The following is a 20,830-nucleotide window of genomic DNA, read 5'->3' on the forward strand; positions in this document are numbered from 1 at the left end:
AGCTTGACCATATAACTTTTTTGAACTGAAAATTTACGATCCTTTGAAAAAGGATAGTTTCTCATGCAACAGCATTGTTGCGCTAAATAATGAGTGGACACCTCTAAAGTGGGCATATATGTAGAATTATGATTAGAATGGCTTTACAAATCACTCCTGGACGACACAGTGTCTCGTAAATTTTCGCTAATCCACATTGAATGGTCGGGTCAATTTATAAAAGCAGTGATTAATAGCAGCAAGCATATGATGTGCTCTCGAGCTTGCGATGAAGCCGCATAATAAGCGTGTAAATCAAGCGGTGTCCAGGCAGAACGAGAAATGAGGGTCAAGCTTTGACAAAGGACCAGATATTTACTAGAATTTTTAACCTAAGGAATATTGGGCAGGGTTTGACAAAGAGCTAGATATTTGCCAAGCTTTGACAAAGGACTAGATATTAGACAAGGTTTGACAAAGCGCTAGATATTAGCCTGGCTTTGGCAGAGCACTGGATATTACCCAAGTTTTGACAAAGAACTAGATATTAGCCAGGCTTTGACAAAGAACTGGATACTATTCAAGCTTTGACAAAGAACTAGATATTAGCCAGGCTTTGACAAAGTGCGAAATTTCGAACAAGTTTTGACAGATTACGCAAATTTAGACCAAGTTTTGACAGAGTGCGAAGTGTTGACCAAATTGTGACAAAGTTCGTAATTTTGACAAAATTCTAAATTTTGACCAAATTTTGACAAAATACGAAAATTTAACCAATTTTTTTACAAAGTACGAAATTTTGACCAATTTTTGACAAAGCACTAGATAATAGCGAAGCCTTTCCGAAATACGAAATTTTGACCAAGGTACGTCAAAATGCGGACTGTTCAAAAGACTTTGACAAAGAGGGACTCTTGTTTCAATTTACAGAGTAAGATACAATCTTTCACAAATCAGAAAAGTATAGATGTTAATCTGAGGAGAAACCAAGAAATTGTGGCCAAAATTTTGCCAAGAAAAAAAATGAAGGTTTTAATAAGACAACAGCAACAAAATAAGAACTCAGTTCTGTCACCCAGAGGAACAGGAACTCTGTTGTAGAATTTTAAGGCAAAGGCCAAGCACTGGGACCTATGGGGTCATTCATCGCTGAAACGGAAATTGACTTTAAAAGGTTTGAAATGTGTAACAGGAGGAAAACCTCGCAGTTGCACTATGAATCAGGAGAGGTTGGAAGGTCAGATGGAAGAAAGAGAATATGAAAGGAGGTACAGTAAAAGGAATGAAAGGGGTTGCAGCTAGGGGTCGAAGGCACGCTGCAAAGAACCTTAAGTAATGACTACAGTGCACCGCATGAGGTGCACTGACGGCACTACCCGTTTACGGGGAGGAACTCTGTTGTGACCGAGTAGAAGCGATAATGGGCCTTCGTCGTAAAATGCATTTTCTGTGTTCCTCCCCTGGCTCTCTGAACTTTCATTCCAATATGGCGCCATCACCGTGTCCTGTCTCGCCCTCATCACACTCTATCTCATTTCGCTTTGGAAATATCTTGTCTCTCTTCTCTATCGATATATTGTGCTTTGGCGCAGCGTTAGCTAACTTTTACTAGCAAGTACAGTTATTTTTCACATATATTTACCATTCTCTCTCTCTCTCTCTCTCTCTCTCTCTCTCTCTCTCTTTATGACAAATGACATGACATTAACTTTCCTACCGTTATTTTGGAAGAAGAAAAGTATGTACAAAGATGTACTAAGTTTAATTAGTAGAACCGTCAATACTTATTTTGAAGATTTAACCAGTAAGTTACACATGATTTACAGGACAGAATGAGCAGTGGGAAACCAGAGTGCTTTTAGTTGTGGAGAATCTTAGTTAGAAAAAGAGATTCAAGCAGTAAAAAGAATTAAAAATATATATATAGCATAATTACACCCATAAAGATGTAGGTGAAAATAGCAGTCGACTTCATTCTCTTAAATGTCTTCTTCCCTTGAGATACAGGAAGTTAATTTATCAATTCCTGATTTGGTTCACGTTCTAAATTTATATGTGGACGACAAAGAGAGAGAGAGAGAGATATGGAGAGAAAGAGTTCTTTTTTTTCTGTGGGTTTGTGTATGTGTGTAAGAGAGAGATGAATATTGTAATACCTGTAAAAAAAGAATGTCAAAATATACAAAATGCTGATGCTTGTTTAGAAAGTTATCGTAAGAACTGTCAGTCTTGTACATAGTTGAATAACAATATGAGGACGCAAGCAAATAATAATTCGAATGTCATATTTCCCGTGCTGAAAATTTCAATTGCGAGAAATTAATTTCTTAACATCACTGTTTTGACTTTCTGAAATAAAACAGTTTAGCATTCAGTATCATAAACCTGCTGATCTCAAGTTTCTGTTTTTTCCAGGTAAGTTTCTTGGTTGTCAGGAAGAGCGCATAACAGGTAGGCTGTCGTGGAAAAGCTGATCACTTGGAAGGCAGAGTGAAAAGTTAAGTATGCAATAGACGAAAAGAAAGGTCTGCAAATGGTTTATTACATGTAATCTCTTTTAGATAAATCAGTGGTTCTCAACCTGGGGGGCGTCAGCAATTTCCAAGGGGGGCGCGAGCCATAGGAAAAAATTAAAAATTCTCTATATTCGTCATTCTCTTAACAAGAGTCGCTAAGAAGCAGTGTCAAATACCTGTCATTCATTCCCAAAAGAAGAAAAAAAAACCTTTCTCTCTCTCTTTTTATTTCATTTTCCTTTAAATCTGGGAGAGAATTTTACTCACAGATGCAAGGGGGGCGTGGAGGGAAGGACCAACTCTTAGAGGGGGACGTGGTAATAAAAAGGTCAAGAACCACTGAGTTAAATGCTCAGTAGTAACATATGTAGCTGTAACAGTGTCTGAGAGTATGACAACAGAGATCTTTAATTCCATCATTTAATTTCTTTTGGTTAAGAACCTTGTGGCAACAAGTAGTTTTATAGCTGATGGTAATTTTTTTTCCTCCAGCTAGGCAAGTGAAGATGATTAAAAATGTTTAAATCCCATTTCCTTTAGGGGTGTACCCTATAAAAACAAGGGCTCCTATTTTTTTTTTACCTGCATTTCGTGCTTGTGTTTAGGATTCTTTGTAACTTGTGTACTTTAACTTTGTTTAGACAATATTTGTTTATGGTATGTGCGCACTAGCGGATCCAGAAAAATTTCATGGGGGCCACCAATTTTCATATTATGTATATATATATATATATATATATATATATATATATATATATATATATATATATATATATATATATGTATATATATAAATATATATGTGTGTGTGTGTGTGTGTATGTACATATATGTGTATATATATATATATTTATATGTATACATATATAATTGTTATTATATTTTTTCTCAAAATTTTATTATTTCTATAATAGATTTTCAATTTTTTCCTATTTTTATATTTCTCATTTATGTTATTATCCAAATCTTCCATATTATTATTTTGTCATTATTTTTCATAGGGGGGGCCACGTGCCTAATTGCCCCCCCCCCTCCGGATCCGCTAGTGTATGTGCGCATTAAGCGGATACGAACGGTGAGCATTGTCAGAGAACGTATGAGGTATTGGAAAGAGATTAATCTATTCTATTTAAAGGAAAAGTAAAGTTTGTTTGTATCTGAATTTCAAAGACTTCTAATCTCGTCACTTACCTCACTCTCTCTGTTATTTTCGCATGACTTGCTTGATTTAATCGTGCGTTTGCATGCGCGTGTTTGGACAGTAAAAAATGAAAAAAAAAAAATAACCTTCCCTCCCATTATTCTGGAATTAATGGACTGTAGTTCTCTCGTTATGATTCGCCTAATAGATCTTAATACTTGAATTCACCCTCGTATTTAGCAGAGATTGGGATAAAGGATCACAGGAATTAGGAAAGGAGGAAGACCTAACTGCTTTCCAGTTTTCGTGCTTCGACTGTGTCCAGAGGTTTTACCGCATGGCTAAAAACTTGAGTGTTCTTCAGATGTAATTGATATCAGACCTAATGCAAGGATTTTTTTTAAGATAGAGGTGGACAGAGAGAGAGAGAGAGAGAGAGAGACCGAGAGTGAGAGAGAAAGAGAGAGATTCAGGGAGAGAAAGATTCAGGGAAAAGAGAAAGAGAAAGATTCAGGGAAAAAGAGAGACAGAGAGTGAAAGAGAAAGATTCAGGGAGAGAAAGAGAGAAAGGTTTAGGAAAGAAAGAGAGACCGAGAGTGAGAGAGAAAGATTCAGAGAGAGAAAGAGAGAGAGGGAGAGAGAAAGATTCAGGGAGAGAAAGAGAGAAAGATTCAGGGAGAGATAGAGACAGAGAGAGAACTTTGCTTCGATGTAATATCTAAATACGGTCCTTCTCAAAAGATTTGCTGGCAGAATGTGGGCGGAATATCGGTTTCCTTTATAATCTGGGATCGAACGAATCCTTCCGATCTAGCTTTCGTGATGCATACGTAATTACACACGTGACAGATAATAAATGCTGTTATGCTGGAGACCTAATCCTTAAAAAGATAACCGGTCTCTTTTGCTTTATATGCATCCCTTCAATAAAAAAAGGCTTTTTACGTAATCCATTTGTACTTTACGATTTTCATTTTATCTTGTGTCCATAGTGAATTTTCTTGTTTCTTTCATTTCATCCCGGCTTGAAACGTGTACATATTATATATCAGATTAGATGGGCTATGTAATTATTAGTTATTTATTTGTAATTTACTGGTTAATTTTCCGGGAAAAATGCGGAACTTGAAAACAGAAAGAAAAGCAACCGCAAATGGGGGTAAAGTCTGCGGACTTGCCGTGGACACAGGTGATTTCAACGCTGAGGAAAGTAATGAACTCCTGCCATACCGTTCCCTAGAGTCTCCCCCGGGCATCTCTCTCTCTCTCTCTCTCTCTCTCTCTCTCTCTCTCTCTCTCTCTCTCTCTCTCTCTCTCTCTCCCCTCCTCTAGTCCTCCCATGCCACCCCATCCCCGAATTCCACCACCCAGCCCCACAATCCTTGGCCACCGCCAGTACCAACCTTTCAAACCCCTTTAGCTTCTAGACATTGGCCGTCTTCTAACTTAAAGATAGATAAGGAGAGAGTGACTATATTATAAAGAACGGAATAATCCCATATGGCTACCTTTGTCACTCGTGTTCCGCAATGCCTGGTTAATAAATCTTAAGTTTTATCGCTTTTTTCTGGTCGCGCGAGTAGATTTCATTTTTTATGGTTTAAGGAATTTGCAAGTTCGTATTTTGTTTCAGTAAAGAATTGGTTATGTTTGGAACTTTTTTTCTCTTAGTAAAATCATTGTTGTCATTGTTCATAATGATGACTTGGTAGTCACATCAATTATAAAATGATATTAATTTTTTCTGTCTTTTTCATGTAGTTTAATTCAAATGCATCATAATAAAAACAAATGAAGTTCACATTGTGGCTGCTGAACCCCGAAACCCTAGGAAATATATATGTATATATATATATATATATATATATATATATATATATATATATATATATATATATATATATATATATATATATATATATATATTCGGGCTCTGTTTTTTTTTTTTCAGTGCACCAGTTGCTGATGTTTTCCAGCGCGCTCCTTTCATTGACCAGATCGTTTCTCCGAACTGTGAGCATATAGCTCATATCGGAGCCAGTGCAGCCAGTCAAAAGAAAAAGAAAAAGCAGAAAAAAACAGCCCGTCATATAATAAAAACCATGAGAACGATCTCGCAGGGATAATATTTTCTCTGGGCCATTCCTGTGTCCGCCTTCCTCCCCTTCCACCACCACCACCACGGCCCATTCACCCACTGCCTCATTCCATTCTCTCTCTCTCTCTCTCTCTCTCTCTCTCTCTCTCTCTCTCTTCCTATTCTTCTTAAGGGTGAAATTGTTGCTTCCCATATATTATTATGAGTCTGATGCTCACCCTTGAAAGTCGTCACGAAAAACACGAAATTACAAACTTATTGACCCTGTTGAGACCTTCACTGTTTCTGAACCAAGACTGAAAAAGCCTCACGTTCAGTAAGGCAGGCTGTCTGTTTATGTTTATATGAGTTGTCTTACACCACACATGCACACATACAGACACGCGCACACACACACACACACACTCACTCAAGGACCTGGGCTCTTTCTCGCGGTCTTCTCTTTCTCTCTCCCATGTGTAAAGACCTAACATCTCCCAAAGGTTTTTTGGAATGCCAGTCCGACGACTGATCATTGCCTTCCTGTTATCGCATTCGGATGCTGCCTCTTTCTCCCACCTTTCTTCCTCGCTCGCTTATTTGACGGGAAATGTTGTATTCTGGCCGTGTTTGGGTGTTTGATACAAAGGCTTTCTCTAAATGCGCACAATTGTTGTTCACATTTGTATGGTAAATGCTAACGTGGATACCCACACCCTCCTCCCCCCCTCCATCCTCCACCTACCCTACGCTACCTCGTTCCCCTTCGAGTGATAGGTTGCTTAGCGTCCACTTTCTTTCCCGTTTTGTTTTTCGAGCCTTCTTCGGATTCCCCAAGTGCCCCGTGTGAAAACGAAGGTCCACTTTAACAGAATTACACCCAAGACTAAAGATATGCGAACACCGAATGAAGAAGAAGCGGGATTTGTAATGTCATACGAGCAACTATTTCTCGGCATGTGGCGAGAGCTGGCAACTTCTCCCTGGATGCCTTTGAGGGGCCCCTGCCTTAAGACTAAGTCAGTGTTGCTAGTGCTCTCTCTCGAGGTGAATATGTATCGCGATCGAGGGACGAAATTACGAATACGATCGAAATTGTACTCGGGAAATGGGAGTGGAAAGACGGGTGTGTTGGGATGTGACATGTGTGAATCGGGGTACGAGACGGAAAGGACTCTTACGGTGTGCCGATGCGGATATTCTTGGAAGAAACGAATATGTAAGTTAGGGAATCTGCTGCTGCCATTCTGGTGTGTGTGTGTGTGTATGTGTGTGTGTGTGTGTGTGTGTGCCCACTTCCATTTTGCGTCTTGTGTGTGTGTGTATGTGTGTGTGCGTTCGCGTGTCTCCTCCCTCGTTCAAGGTGTTTTGTAATGCCCTCCAAAGTCTGTTTCGGGGAGGTTTTGTCGTGTTACACTTTGATTCTCGTCGTCTGTGACCAGCGTCGGAGATGATGGTGATGATGATGATGACGACATGTCCGCGAAAGAGGACCAGCGTTATGTTGTCGTGGGTGTTGTGGAAGTCGAGGGTTTTAAGAGATTGTTTTTCCGAAGACGCGACGAGGAACTTATACGAAAGAAGATGTGAAATTCTCTCGTGCTGCTCCAGAGAACCTACAACTCTCGGGAGAAGATGATGTTTGTTCGCATCGAGTTTTGGTGACTGAAGTTGTCAGTAATATTCAGGAGTGCCGTTACAAAGAAGCACCGAATGCCCCCGATGTTGTACTGGATCAGAACCGTATTTTATGGTTGAAGGAGGAGAAAGTCTATTAATCTCTCGGGATGCTGTGAGGAGGAGGAGAGGAGGAGGAGGAGGAGAAGAGAGGAGGCCTTCTGCTTCTTTAAGTATTCCTCACATCTGTTGTCACACCCCTATTCCCAGTACCCTTGGGGGTCAGGCGGCAGCATAACCTAGTACTTGGCTGGATGGTCAATAATATTCCACCTCGAAATGGCCATCGTTCAGATTCACTCATTCGCTGCTCGACTCGTTTTTCAGATATTCGTTTTTACCCAACGATCGGAAGGAAGATTTGTTGGTTAACCTGCTCGTGGCCATGGCGGGACACAGTAGTCGGTCCGTCATGCTGGCCGGGTCATCATAATCATCATCATTATAACAGATCCCATCATTATCATCAGCATTTAGTGTGATACACATTATATAGCCCGTGGCTCACGCTGTGCGTTGGCCATGCTACATTCCTTTGCTAGGAGCGGAGTTGAATGTCATCGTAGTTTTTGTTTATTTTTTTTTTAGTATAGAACTTCTCTTACTTTGTAAATGACTTGGATATATTTGATCGTTCTCGAATTTGGCTGTTCAAACCTTTGTGGCTATGTAGACTAAGCATTCCTCCTAAATTTTCATAGGTACCAATACCAATATATATAATTTTGAGGTTGTATTGTTTAGGACGTTTCCATTGATTTTTGTTTACACACACACGCATACACATATGTGTATATATATATATATATATATATATATATATATATATATATATATATATATATATATATATATATATATATATATATATATATATATATATATATATATATATATATATATATACTAATAGGACCTCACTGAGAGCGGATTTTCACTGAGGTCCTGTTAGTAATTGTATTAATGCACAGAACAATTGTTTAAGTGATAAAGTTAATATATAAATATATATATAGTGATGAAGTTAATATATACATACATACGTATGTATATATATATATATATATATATATATATATATATATATATATATATATATATAATTACTCATGCACACACACGAGAAGCTAGGTCGAGATTAGAATTACAGTGCCCGCGTTCATAGTAATGTTCTTTCGCTCTCTGTTAACATTTTTAACTTACAAGTTATCACATTTTAGGTCTTGGTGTTTGTGAATTAATGTGATCAGAGATATTCCTACTGTTATTGACTTGAGTACTGAAATTGTCGTTTGATTGCGTTTTAATAGTTCATTCAGGAAAATTGGTCATCAGTTAATGTTGAGTTTATACGCGGTAATTGTTTCACTCAAGTTTGCTTGTCAGCAATTTATTATCGATTGCTTTCGAGTCCAGATACCAAACGGTGTTTGTGTGTGTGTTTGTTTTACGCATTCCACGAAAGTGTCAGATTGCGCCCCTCCCTCGAAGTGATTGTACCTATTAGCGTTACTTTAAATTATACTTCAAGAATACACAGTTCACAGTCTCAGGTGATATTGCCAAATAGGAAAGTGCAGTAAAGATGATTAACTAGTTCAATACACTGAGATGATTAGGTCTTGACGTATCGAATTACAAATCCTGTTTGGAAATTCCGAGTGAAAAAGACTTTGTATTCGATGTTTTCCCTTCACGTCTTAGTCTTTTTTCTATTATTGGCATTACTTTGTACTTTTGAAATTCCGTGGCCTTATAACTTTTCATTGACAGTTGCATCGTACCTGTCAGCCCTCCCATTCGAAAAATCTTTTTTGTTCATTTGGCGTGAACAGGAATTTTACAGCATTTTAAGTTAGCTTTTAATGTACTGACCGCTTGGTTTACACAGGCATTGTTTGCATATCCAAAGTTCCCATAGTCGTTCAAACTCACGCAAATAAGTCACAAGTGGACCTTGGGACTAAATACATCAAGTGAAAACTTAGTTTTTCCAAAGCCTTACTACAAATTCCAAGAAGATTCTTGTCTTAGTCAAGTATTGTATGAACAAGTCATAGGTGGACCCCTCGACTAAGCCCGTCATATTAACATTAAGTAAGAACTTAGTAATTCCGACGCCGTACAACAGACTTCAAGGAGATTTTTGTCAGAAGTGGACATAAACTCCCTCAGAAATTTTCGTTATAATGGAACTGAGTAACTTTAGTGAGAAAGCTAACATCATACCTCTGCCAACTTAACTTGTGTGTGATAGTTTATTTCACTTTTATAATATTTTTAAGTGTTGACCTAGTGTAGATATTTTTAGAGGTCAGATTAGGGATAAGTGCAGAAAGAGGACTGATGTTTACATTTAAAATTATTACTGTAGGAAGACATTATTCTGCTTGCCTGGTTTAAATTCGAGATGTCCTTGCTGATCACTGATTGCCAGAAAGGGTAATTGGGATGGCGCAGCGACATATATATATATATATATATATATATATATATATATATATATATATATATATATATATATATGTGTGTGTGTGTGTGTGTGTGTGTGTGTGTGTGTGGGTTGATATATACAGAATCTGCTGTTCACTTTTTACCAGATACGTATGTAATTGTGATTCGTGAAGAGGTCATTGTGGTTATTACAGTTACTCTCTCTCTCTCTCTCTCTCTCTCTCTCTCTCTCTCTCTCTCTCTCTCTCTCTCTCTCACCTTCTGACGTGGATTTAGTAATATTCTCAAACACGCATTCCTTCGTGCTGCATTTTAATGTGAGAATTTGTATCCATTATAAAAATGTTTTAGTGACCTAACCATAAAATTATAGTACAGTTTAATACTGGTTATCCTGGGAGACAAACGGGCCCAGAAAGAAAAAATCTGTAAGATTAGCGACCTCGGAATGGAAAATATATCGGAAGAAATGATCCAGCACTTACCTACCCTGGTCAAGTCACCCTGGAAAAGTTCGAAATTCCAGTTACGGGGTTGAGGCGAGTGAACGTAGAAAAAAGGTGTTGTATATTCCTTCGCAATGTTTAACTGTAGAGCAGTGGTTTTCAGTTGCGAGCAACTCGGTATGATAGGTGACCCCCTTTATAAAATTTTTGATTGAGTAATACGTAGGGTTGCCATATTTTCATCAACCAAAGACATTACAAAAGGAATCTTTATTCAATATGACGTGTCCCCCAACCCATCTACGCGTTTTTAGTTATTTCTTCTCCTTCCAAATCTGTTCGACATTTTATCCTATGACGGGTTTATCTGAAAACACCCTTTTTTTTTTTTTTTTTGGCTATTCATTTCTTCTTCCAAATCTGTTAGGCCTTTTTGCTCTGACGGGTCCAGAGTTTGTCTGCAAACAGGATCTTTCGCTGTAAATTTCCTGTAGAGGAAATGACTTATGCCCTATTTTCCTTGGCCGAGTGATGCATGTTATTATTATTATTATTATTATTATTATTATTATTATTATTATTATTATTATTGTTGTTGTTGTTGTTGTTGGCAGAGTAGTATAAAGTGGAATGCCGCATGTTATTATTATTATTATTATTATTATTATTATTATTATTATTATTATTATTACTACTTATGGAGTCACATAGATCTCACATAGATCAATTTAAGAATTGCATTAACTTACTTAACAGTTTACCTTGTGGGTATAATATTATTTTGTGATGAAACAGAAAACGGAATGAAGTAAATTACAGTAAATATATCTATAGCAACATCTGACTGCAAATTGAAACATAAATAAACCCCTTTTGAGAAATAAACCAGGAAGATCAACACAAAAGGAACGCGAGTTTTGACAGGAGGTTTACGGCCTTCCTCGATAAAGAAGCTTTATAGGAAGCACGGGTTTGTGGAAAGAAAAGACGCGGAATGGCTGATGTAAGGGGATAGATATGGTGGGGGGATGATTTCTCGGATTGGACGATGTAGTGGAAGAAGCTCAGGAATACTGTAGAATGTTTTTGAGGAGTGCAAAATGTTGGGAAAGATCTGAATGCGCCGTTTTTTAGTTTTCTGTAAAAGAAAACCCTTGTGCCGGCTGTTTCTGTCCGTCCGCACTTTATTATGTCTGCACTTTTTCTGTCCGCCCTCAGATCTTAAAAACTACTGAGGCTAGAGGGCTGCCAATTGGTATGTTGGGCATCCACCTTCCAATCATCAAAAATACCAAATTGCAGCCCTCTAGCCGCAGTAGTTTTTATTTTATTTAAGGTTAGAGTTAGTCGCAAACGTGCTTCTGGCAACGATATAGGATAGGCCACCACCGGGCCGTGGTTAAAGTTTCATGGGTCACGGCTCATACAGCGTTATACCGAAACCACCAAAAGATAGATCTATTTTCGGTGGCCTTGATTATACGCTACAGCGGTTGTACAGAAAACTCGATTGCGCCGAAGAAATTTTACATGTTTTTTTTATGACAGATGATAAAGCATGTGTAGAGTGGGTTATTGGAGTCGACTAATGAATTATCACGCTTGTATCGAATGGAAGGATTAAGTAGATTTAAGAGAGTAGGCCTATATGGTATTATAAAGTTATACTGTAGATTGAGGTGTTTGAGCAGCTCATGGTTTTGTATAGTGGAAAATATTGTTTGAAATGTAGCTCCCTTATATGGAGTTGGTGATTTAGCCTTAGATTTAAACCGCATGACATAGTGGGACAGATTCAAATGTTCTGCCGAGTGAAAAATTGAAGTGGTAAACTGCTAAGTTTCATGGAGTGGAAAGCTTTTGTGAAGAATCATAAGTATTGTGGTGAGGTGAAGTGGATGTCACAGGAGTAGTCTAAAAAGTGACACCATTTTTTTTATTAACTTATTTTTGCGTGACTGGAAAAAAACTTTGGTGATAATTTTCCCAGCTGTGGGAGAATATTCTCGTTTAGGTAATCTGACGCGAGGTCGGCCGTTTTTCGCTGCAGATCCAGTCTTGCCCTAATCAGCCTTTCTTTCTCTGTCGTGGAGTTCTGTGTTCTTATTTGTATGTCTGGAGAGAGATAGAGAGAGAGAATATTTAATATCGCTCAGAAGGTAAACCCCTGTTAACATGGAACAATCCTACAGGTACCATGGACTTGGAATTCATGCTTCCAAAGAATATGGTGCTCATTTGATAGAAAGAGAGAGAGAGGTAAAGAAAATATATTATTATTAATATTATTGTTATTCAGACGGTAAACCCCCTATACACATGGAACAAGCCTAGAGGTACCATTGACTTGAAATTCAAGCTTCCAAAGAATATGGCGTTCATTTGATAGAAGAGAGAGAGAGAGAGAGAGAGAATATTATTATTGTTCAGAAGATAAATCCCTGTTAACATGGAACAGTCCTGCAGGGGCTGTTGAAATTCAAGCTTCCAGAGAATATGGTGTTCATTTGATAGAAGAGAGAGAGAGAGAGAGAGAGAGAGAGAGAGAGAATATTATTATTGTTCAGAAGATAAACCCCTGTTAACATGGAACAGTCCTGCAGGGGCTGTTGAAATTCAAGCTTCCGGAGAATATGGCGTTCATTTGATAGAAGAGAGAGAGAGAGAGAGAGAGAGAGAGAGAGAGAGAGAATATTATTATTGTTCAGAAGATAAACCCCTGTTAACATGGAACAGTCCTGCAGGGGCTGTTGAAATTCAAGCTTCCAGAGAATATGGTGTTCATTTGATAAAGAGAGAGAGAGAGAGAGAAATATTATTATTGTTCAGAAGTTAAACCCCTGTCAACATGGAACAATCCTACAGGGGCTGTTGGAATTCAAGCTTCCAAAGAATATGGTGTTCATTTGATAGAGAGAGAGAGAGAGAATTATTATTATTATTATTATTATTATTATTATTATTATTATTATTATTATTATTATTATTACTCAGAAGATACACCCTAATCACGTGGAACAGGCCTACAGGTACCATTGACTTGGAATTCAAGCTTCCAAAGAATGTGGTGTTCATTTGATAGACGAGAGAGAGAGAGTAGATAAAAGGCGATTGAAAAGTCATTTCATTTTGTTCTAACTTTAAATGGGTTCTAATGACGCGCAGGTCATTAAAAGTTATAAAAATTGGTAGTATCTCGTATCTTTTCATTACAGCTTTTGCATCTACTGTAGGTTTTGTATTTTCAAAACAAAATAAAATTAGACATTCAAAATGGTATTGTATCTTCTGTTTCAATTTTTTTATATGTTTTACTTTGGGAAGTGCAATATTAATATTCTTTATATCAGGCGTATGTACAAGTTGTACAGTTGTTTTTTAGTTTTCCGAAAAGAAAACTATTGTGCCGGCTTTGTCTGTCCGTCCGCACTTTTTTCTGTTCTCCCTCAGGTCTTAGAAACTCCTGAGGCTAGAGGGCTGCAAGTTGGTATGTTGAACATCCACCTTCCAATCGTCAAACATACCAAATAGCAGCTCTCTAGCCTCTGTAGTTTTTATTTTATGTAAGGTTAAAGTTTGCCATAATCGTGCTTCTGGCAATTATATAGGATAGGCCACCACCGAGCCGTGGTTAAAGTTTCATGGACCGCGGCTCGTACAGCGTTAAACCGAGACCACCGAAAGATAGATCTATTTTCGGTGGCCTTGATTATACGCTGTAGTAGCTGTACAGTGTACTCGATTGTGCCGAAGAAACTTCGGCGCATTTCTTACTTGTTTATGTTTGTTGTTTGTGGTTTTTCTCCCTTATTGTCGTTATTGCTGCTTAGGCTTTTTTCAACGCAGTCTAGGTAGTGATCCAGATTTTAGGAGTAATGGTTCATATAATAAAACCGACCTGTTGTATGCACCAAGAGGAGTTCATGACCACTTCGTTTAGCTTGAGCTATATCCAGTATATGATAGAAAATGGGTTTTTTTCCAGTGTTCTTGAAAAAACAAAATTTTTTTCGCCTTGTGATAATATTACTGAAGGAAAAAATTAAACTCTGTACTTACAGAGAAGGGAGTTGGGTTTGGAGGGAATAATGCCTAAGGGGTTTTTACGTCGTATTTGAATTCTAATCGAGCAAAAATTCGAATTACTTGGTGCTTTCTCTTTCTATTCCTCATATATATATATATATATATATATATATATATATATATATATATATATATATATATATATATATATATATATATATATATAATATATATGTATGTATACAGTATATATATATTATATATGTATGTATATATTTTGTTGTATGATATATATATATATATATATAATATTATGTATGTATGTATGTATGTATATTTATTGTATGATATATATATATATATATGTTATATATATGTATGTTTGTTTTACTTACATGCCTGCATACATATATGTGTGTGTTTGTGTCAGTATGGGCGTGACTACCCGGTAGAGATAATCGAGTTAGAAAAGTAGAAATGATACCCACTTGCTTAAATACCCCCAATAAATCAAGTCACCAAAGAGCGTAGATGTACTTAATCAGTTCAAAATGGGAGACATTACTTTCATTACTTACATTTTAAGTTATTTTTTTTATGAAAACCTGGAAATTATACAATTATAGTCGCTAGTCACTTGTAATAATGTGCGGACGTAGTTATTCACTTGGCCCTGTTTAAAAATAAATTGTTTAGATTGAGCAACTCAAATGTCTCTCCCTAAAACATAAAAGAAGGAATTGAAAATATGTGAAATCTAGAGTCTTCACTCAAAGGAAACTATGATTCGCTTCTCAAAAGAAAGATTATAGGCTAGAGAAGAAACTGTCACATATGACGTATGGGAACAATTCTGTTCTAAAATGAAAAACTGCAGTAACTGCAAAATTTTCCAAATTCAGATGTGCCACCCATTGGGCTCGCGAAGCACTAATACACAAGTTACTGCAGTTTCAGAATAATTCAATGCTTTATTTAGGGGGTCCTGTTTGCAGTATCTGCAAAATCAGTTGTAAGCCAAGGGAAAACAGCAGTATGTACCATTTTTCTCAGTTTTGTATTTTTGCAGATAGGCCTACTGCAGTCTTCCATTTTAGGGCAGAATTGACTGACGTATCAAGATCCTTGATAAAAGGTTTTGAGTTTGTTAATGGTTGGCAGAAACCTTAATCATTATTCAGAATTACTTATTGAAAAGAAGCCTTTAATTTATAGGCTTTCAACTATAACTGTTAGAAAATTGTGTTATTAGAACTTAGGAGACAGTAGGTTACTAGATATTGGTGTCGGAAAGAAAGGAGACATTTTTTAAGATTATTCGTCAGGACTTCAGAAGAAATGTAGGCTTATCGTGATTGCCACGAAGGAACAAGGTATCAAGAAGGCCTTTACCGGGAATGATGTCAAACCCTGTCTTAGAGAAGCTATATGAAAGTAGACCTTCAGAGGAAATGTAGGCCTGTTGGAATTGCCAAGAAGGAACAAGATATCACGAAGACCTTCCCGAGAATATCAGAATCTGCCTGTGTCTTAGAGGAGACATGAAAACCCGGGAAAAGGTACTGTTAGAAAAATGCGTACCTTGCGGATCGTAACTAATACCTAGTTTGTACCCAGGGAGAGTCGTTATTTCGTAAATATCTTTCCCGGGTATGTGTTACGATTTATGTTCTGGGAACAAGTGGCCTGATTTACGGCCGTGGAGAGTTTCGTTTGGTTTGTTAAAACGAGAACTGGATCCTCCGAGATCCCTTTTGGCAAGGCGTTGCAGAGTCTTTGTGAAAAGTGGCTCTTTGGTTATTTTTTTTTTTTCTATAGCTTGTAATGCATAGCCTGTGCGGGATATAGTTATTTCGCATGAAAGGAATCATTGATATTCTTGGAGAATGATACAACAATATGAGCACGAGTAAAACTTACAAATTGGGAATGTCAGATCAGAGATAGCTCAATAAAACTAGCAGGTTTGGTGCAAAAAGCATTTTTTTTTAGAGAGAGAAACTATTTCAGTAAGAGGAAATGATTGAAAAGACGAGAGCATTGATCAGGTTTTACTTAAAAAAAATGGTAATTTTGCTTTTTAAAGAGTACCTGTAAGATCTGTGCTACTAGCCTAAGTCAATTTACTTACTCAGCTGCATACCGTCAAACTTCAGTAGATCAGTATGTTCTTAATCATTGTGATTATTAATATTATATATATATATATATATATATATATATATATATATATATATATATATATATATATATATATATATACTGTATATATATATATATATTAGGTAAGTTAAAGCTCATTGCAATAACCCTGCATAATAAGACCTTTTTTTTCCAAAATAAACGTTTTATATCGTTCAAAGACTAAAATAAACTCTCTCTCTCTCTCTCTCTCTCTCTCTCTCTCTCTCTCTCTCTCTCTCTCTCTCTCTCTCTCTCTCTCTCTCTCAAACGTCGAGCATTTATTCATGATAGTCCCTAGGGTGCCCTTTGAAAATTGCATTGGAATTAAGATCATTATTTAAAATATCCACTGAATGTCCATCAGACCATTGCATGCCAAATAACCATTCGGTTTTGTATAAATTAAAACCCTTAACGAAACAAACCGATCAGGTCAGATGTTATTCGCCATTACGAGGGAAATAATGTTCTGGCGGAACAGCAGTTTAATCGAGATCGGAATGAGTCCCTCCCCCCTCCCGTTCGACCTGTACTGAAAGAAAACGGGATGCAAAAACTCGAGTGTATCGGCTGCCTGGCATATCGACATGGCTTGTGTCATCATCATTGACCCTGAATTGGTATACAATGGAGATATTCTACATTGGTTGAATGCATGCAAGTTTTTTTTCTCTCTCTCTCTTATAGATAAGGAGCAAGAACAGCCAAAGCTGGGTTACCGTTAGATGTTACCTGAGCCAAACAGATAATGACTGAATGGATTGAAGGTGGAACTGGGTCATTTTCTCATGCACATGTTTGTGATTGATATATTTTTGGTTTTTTGTATTTTGTTTTTATAGCATGATAACTTAGGGTATAAGAAAGCCACGTGTCAGTTTGTGATATATATATTTATGTGTGTGTGTGTTTTTGTATGTATGTATGTATGTGTGTAAATATATGTGTATATGTATATGTATTACATGCCCAGTTGGAAAGTGTTTTTTATTGGCGGGGACCGGAAAGGGAGATAGTATTTTCAGAGCTATGGAAACTAAGATAATAGGTACTTGAACAGTAACTGGAAATATTTATAATAATAACAGGTTTAATTTTCTTTTTTATCTTGAAAGATTTATTTCAAATACAAATCACTTTACTTAATCTTTCCGGATTTTCAAGTGACTGGCACCGAGCTGGTGTTTGATATCTTAACTGGGTTGAGACTTAATTCCTTTTGATTTTGTCTGGCTAAATGTTCGAGCCTTAAGAAGTGTATTCTTCCCTAAAATGGAAGACTGCAGTATCTGCAAAAATGCAAAGCTGAGAAAAATGGTAGAAACTGCAGTTTTCCCTTGTCTTACTCTTACTACTGATTTTGCAGATACTGCAAATGTGAACCCCTAAGTACTCGTGGAAAGCATTGAAGAATCATTCTGAAACTGCAGTAACTTGTGTATTAGTGTTTCACGAGCCCAATAGGTGGCATATCTCAATTTCGAAAGTTTTGCAGATACTGCCGATTTCCATTTTAGGGTAGTGCTGTGAATATTGGTCGAGAAAAGCTACGGTATGGTACCTACAGAAGTATACGTCCTCCAGAAGTTTTTGATTCGTGTGGGAATGTCCAAAGCGTGATTTTTATTTTGTCGTTTAATCATTTAAATATTTATTTGAATTTCCTGTGAAATCTGGTAAAGCGTTTAGCAGTGAAAGACGAATCTCTCTCTCTCTCTCTCTCTCTCTCTCTCTCTCTCTCTCTCTCTCTCTCTCTCTCTCTCTCTCTCTCTCTCTCTCTCAGGGCACCGGACGAGACTATTTTTATTTTTCCTCCCTCTTCATTGTCAATGCATATCGTCCAGTCCCGTGTCTCGAAATCACCACCGAGAGAATTCACTATTGTCATGTCGGTCAATTTGAACTCCGTGGGATAGCCCCGAGTGGGGCTACTATATCTCCCCGTGGAATAGCCCCCAATGGGGCTATATCTCTTCATCTCGTCCCTCGTTATTTCATACAATTTCGATGCAGAATCCTTGGTATTTTTAGTGGTTATTTGCCCGGGCTGCTGTGAATTGGGGTTGCGACCGACCGTCTGGTAGGTTCGTTTTAGTTTTCCGTTTGTGTATTAATCGATTTGAGTCGCGTTCCGTTTGTGCATTGATAAATTTGAGTCGTTTTCCGTTTGTGCATTAATACATTTGAGGCGTTTTCCGTTTGTGCATTGATAAATTTGAGTCGTTTTCCGTTTGTGCATTAATACATTTGAGGCGTTTTCAGTTTATGCACTTATAAATTTGAGTCGTTTTCCGTTTGTGAATTGATACATTTGAGGCGTTTTCCGTTTGTGCATTGATAAATTTGAGTCGTTTTCCGTTTGTGCATTAATACATTTGAGGCGTTTTCCGTTTGTGCATTGATAAATTTGAGTCGTTTTCCGTTTGTGCATTAATACATTTGAGGCGTTTTCCGTTTGTGCATTGATAAATTTGAGTCGTTTTCCGTTTGTGCATTAATCAGTTTGAGTCGTTTTCCGTTTTTGCACGTATAAATTTGAGTCGTTTTCATATTGTGCATTGATAAATTTGAGTCGTTTTCAGTTTGCGCATTGATAAATCTTAATTATTTTCCGTTTGTGCATTGATAAATTTGAGTCGTTTTTATTTTGTGTATTAATAAAGTTGAATCGTTTTCCGTTTGCGCACTGATAAATTTGAATCATTTTCCGTTTGTCCATTGATAAATTTGAATCTTTTTCCCTTTGTGTATTAGTCAATTTGAATCGTTTTCAGTTTGTTCATTAATAAATTTGAATCGTTTTCAGTATTGAGCATTGACAAATTTGAGTCGTTTTCCGTTTGTATATTAATCAGTTTGAATCGTTTTCCGTTTGTGCATTGATAAATGTGAGTAGTTTTCATTTTGTCCATTGATAAATTTGAATCGTTTTGTGTTTGTGCACTGATAAATTAGAGTCGTTTTCTGTCTGTTTATCGATAAATTAGATTCGTTTTCAGTTTGTGCATGAATAAATCTGAATCGTTTTCATCTTGTGCATTGATAAATTCCAGTCGTTTTCATTTTGTGCATTGATAAATCTTAATTATTTTCCGTTTGGGCATTAATAAATTTGAATCGTTTTCCGTTTGTGTATTAATAAATTTGAATCGGATTTATTTTGTGCATTGATAAATTTGAGTCGTTTTCCGTTTGTGCATAAATAAATTTGAATCGTTTTTGTTTGTGCATTAATAAATTTGAATCGTTTTCAGTTTGTGCATAAATAAATTTGAGTCGTTTTCCGTTTTGCATTTATAAATTTGAATCGTTTTCAGTTTGTGCATTAATAAATTTGAAGCGTTTTCCGTCTGTGCATCAATAAATTTGTTTATTCATTAATTTTTTTTTTTTTTACTTTTTACCTTTTTTCACTTTTCCTTGTTTCCTGAAGTTTTCCTTTGGGAATCGATCAACATCCCTCTTAGTTGCATTTTTCGAGTTTCTTGAATTCTGTGAAATATAAAACTTTCAAAATGCAATAAAGAATAATAATAATAATAATAATAATAATAATAATAATAATAATAATAATAATAATAGTATTATTATCTTTTAACCAATATTTTCAAGCACACGTTTATCTGCCTATTTATATTTAGTTTTCTTGTGTATTGGATAACAAGTTGACTCATCTTTTAATGTGGAATTTATACGTTCAGTTTTACCGTTTGGCGAGTTGCCAATTATATATTTCCAGACCGGTTTAATGCTCTTTGTTTCAAGAATTCAATTCTGTTTTCTTGTTCAGTCTGCATTCCTTATATAATGCTTATACCTTTTGCTTTATTGACGCTTGATAGCCAAGCTTGTGGTTTTTTTCGGCTTCTTCCTGAAAAAGGTTTGCACATGAATAATAATAATAATAATAATAATAATAATAATAATAATAATAATAATAATAATAATTTTCTGTTCTGTGGGCATGCTGATGGATATTTTACGTACCCGGCTCTGCCCTGAAATGGAAGACCGCAGTATCTGCAAAAATACAAAACTGAGAAAAATGGTAGATACTGCAGTTTTCCCTTGCCTTACTATTGATTTTGCAGGTACTGCAAATGGGACCCCCTAAGTAAAGCATTGAAGAATCGTTCTGAAACTGCAGTAACTTGTGTATCAGTATTTCACGAGCCTAATAGGTGGCATATCTCAGTTTCGAAAATTTTGCTGATGCTGCATTTTTCCAATTTAGGGCAGAGCTGGTGTCAGTCTTAGTGTTCTTGAAAAATAGTTGATCTTCATTCCCTTCTATATTTGAATTATGTGGATGGTTGCCTTCGACTAGATT

General features: G+C 36.6%; 1 protein-coding gene across 4 annotated transcripts in view; it reads left to right on the top strand.

Annotated features, from left to right (window-relative positions):
* LOC136840734 (F-box/LRR-repeat protein 7-like) overlaps positions 1 to 20,830 on the top strand; it is a 398,409-nt gene that overhangs the window by 346,314 nt on the left and 31,265 nt on the right. Inside the window, exon 1 of one of the 4 annotated variants that reach the window (XM_067107551.1) lies at positions 6,593 to 6,932. The exons of the other annotated variants lie outside the window; for them this stretch is intronic. Within the exon in view, the coding sequence (XP_066963652.1) occupies positions 6,608 to 6,932 (325 nt within the window). The 5' untranslated portion in view covers positions 6,593 to 6,607. Of the gene's footprint in view, positions 1 to 6,592; positions 6,933 to 20,830 lie in introns of those variants that run through there. 4 annotated transcript variants of the gene reach the window in all.

The sequence above is a fragment of the Macrobrachium rosenbergii genome, chromosome 8 (assembly GCF_040412425.1).
Source record: "Macrobrachium rosenbergii isolate ZJJX-2024 chromosome 8, ASM4041242v1, whole genome shotgun sequence".
Taxonomy (NCBI): Eukaryota; Metazoa; Arthropoda; class Malacostraca; order Decapoda; family Palaemonidae; genus Macrobrachium; species Macrobrachium rosenbergii.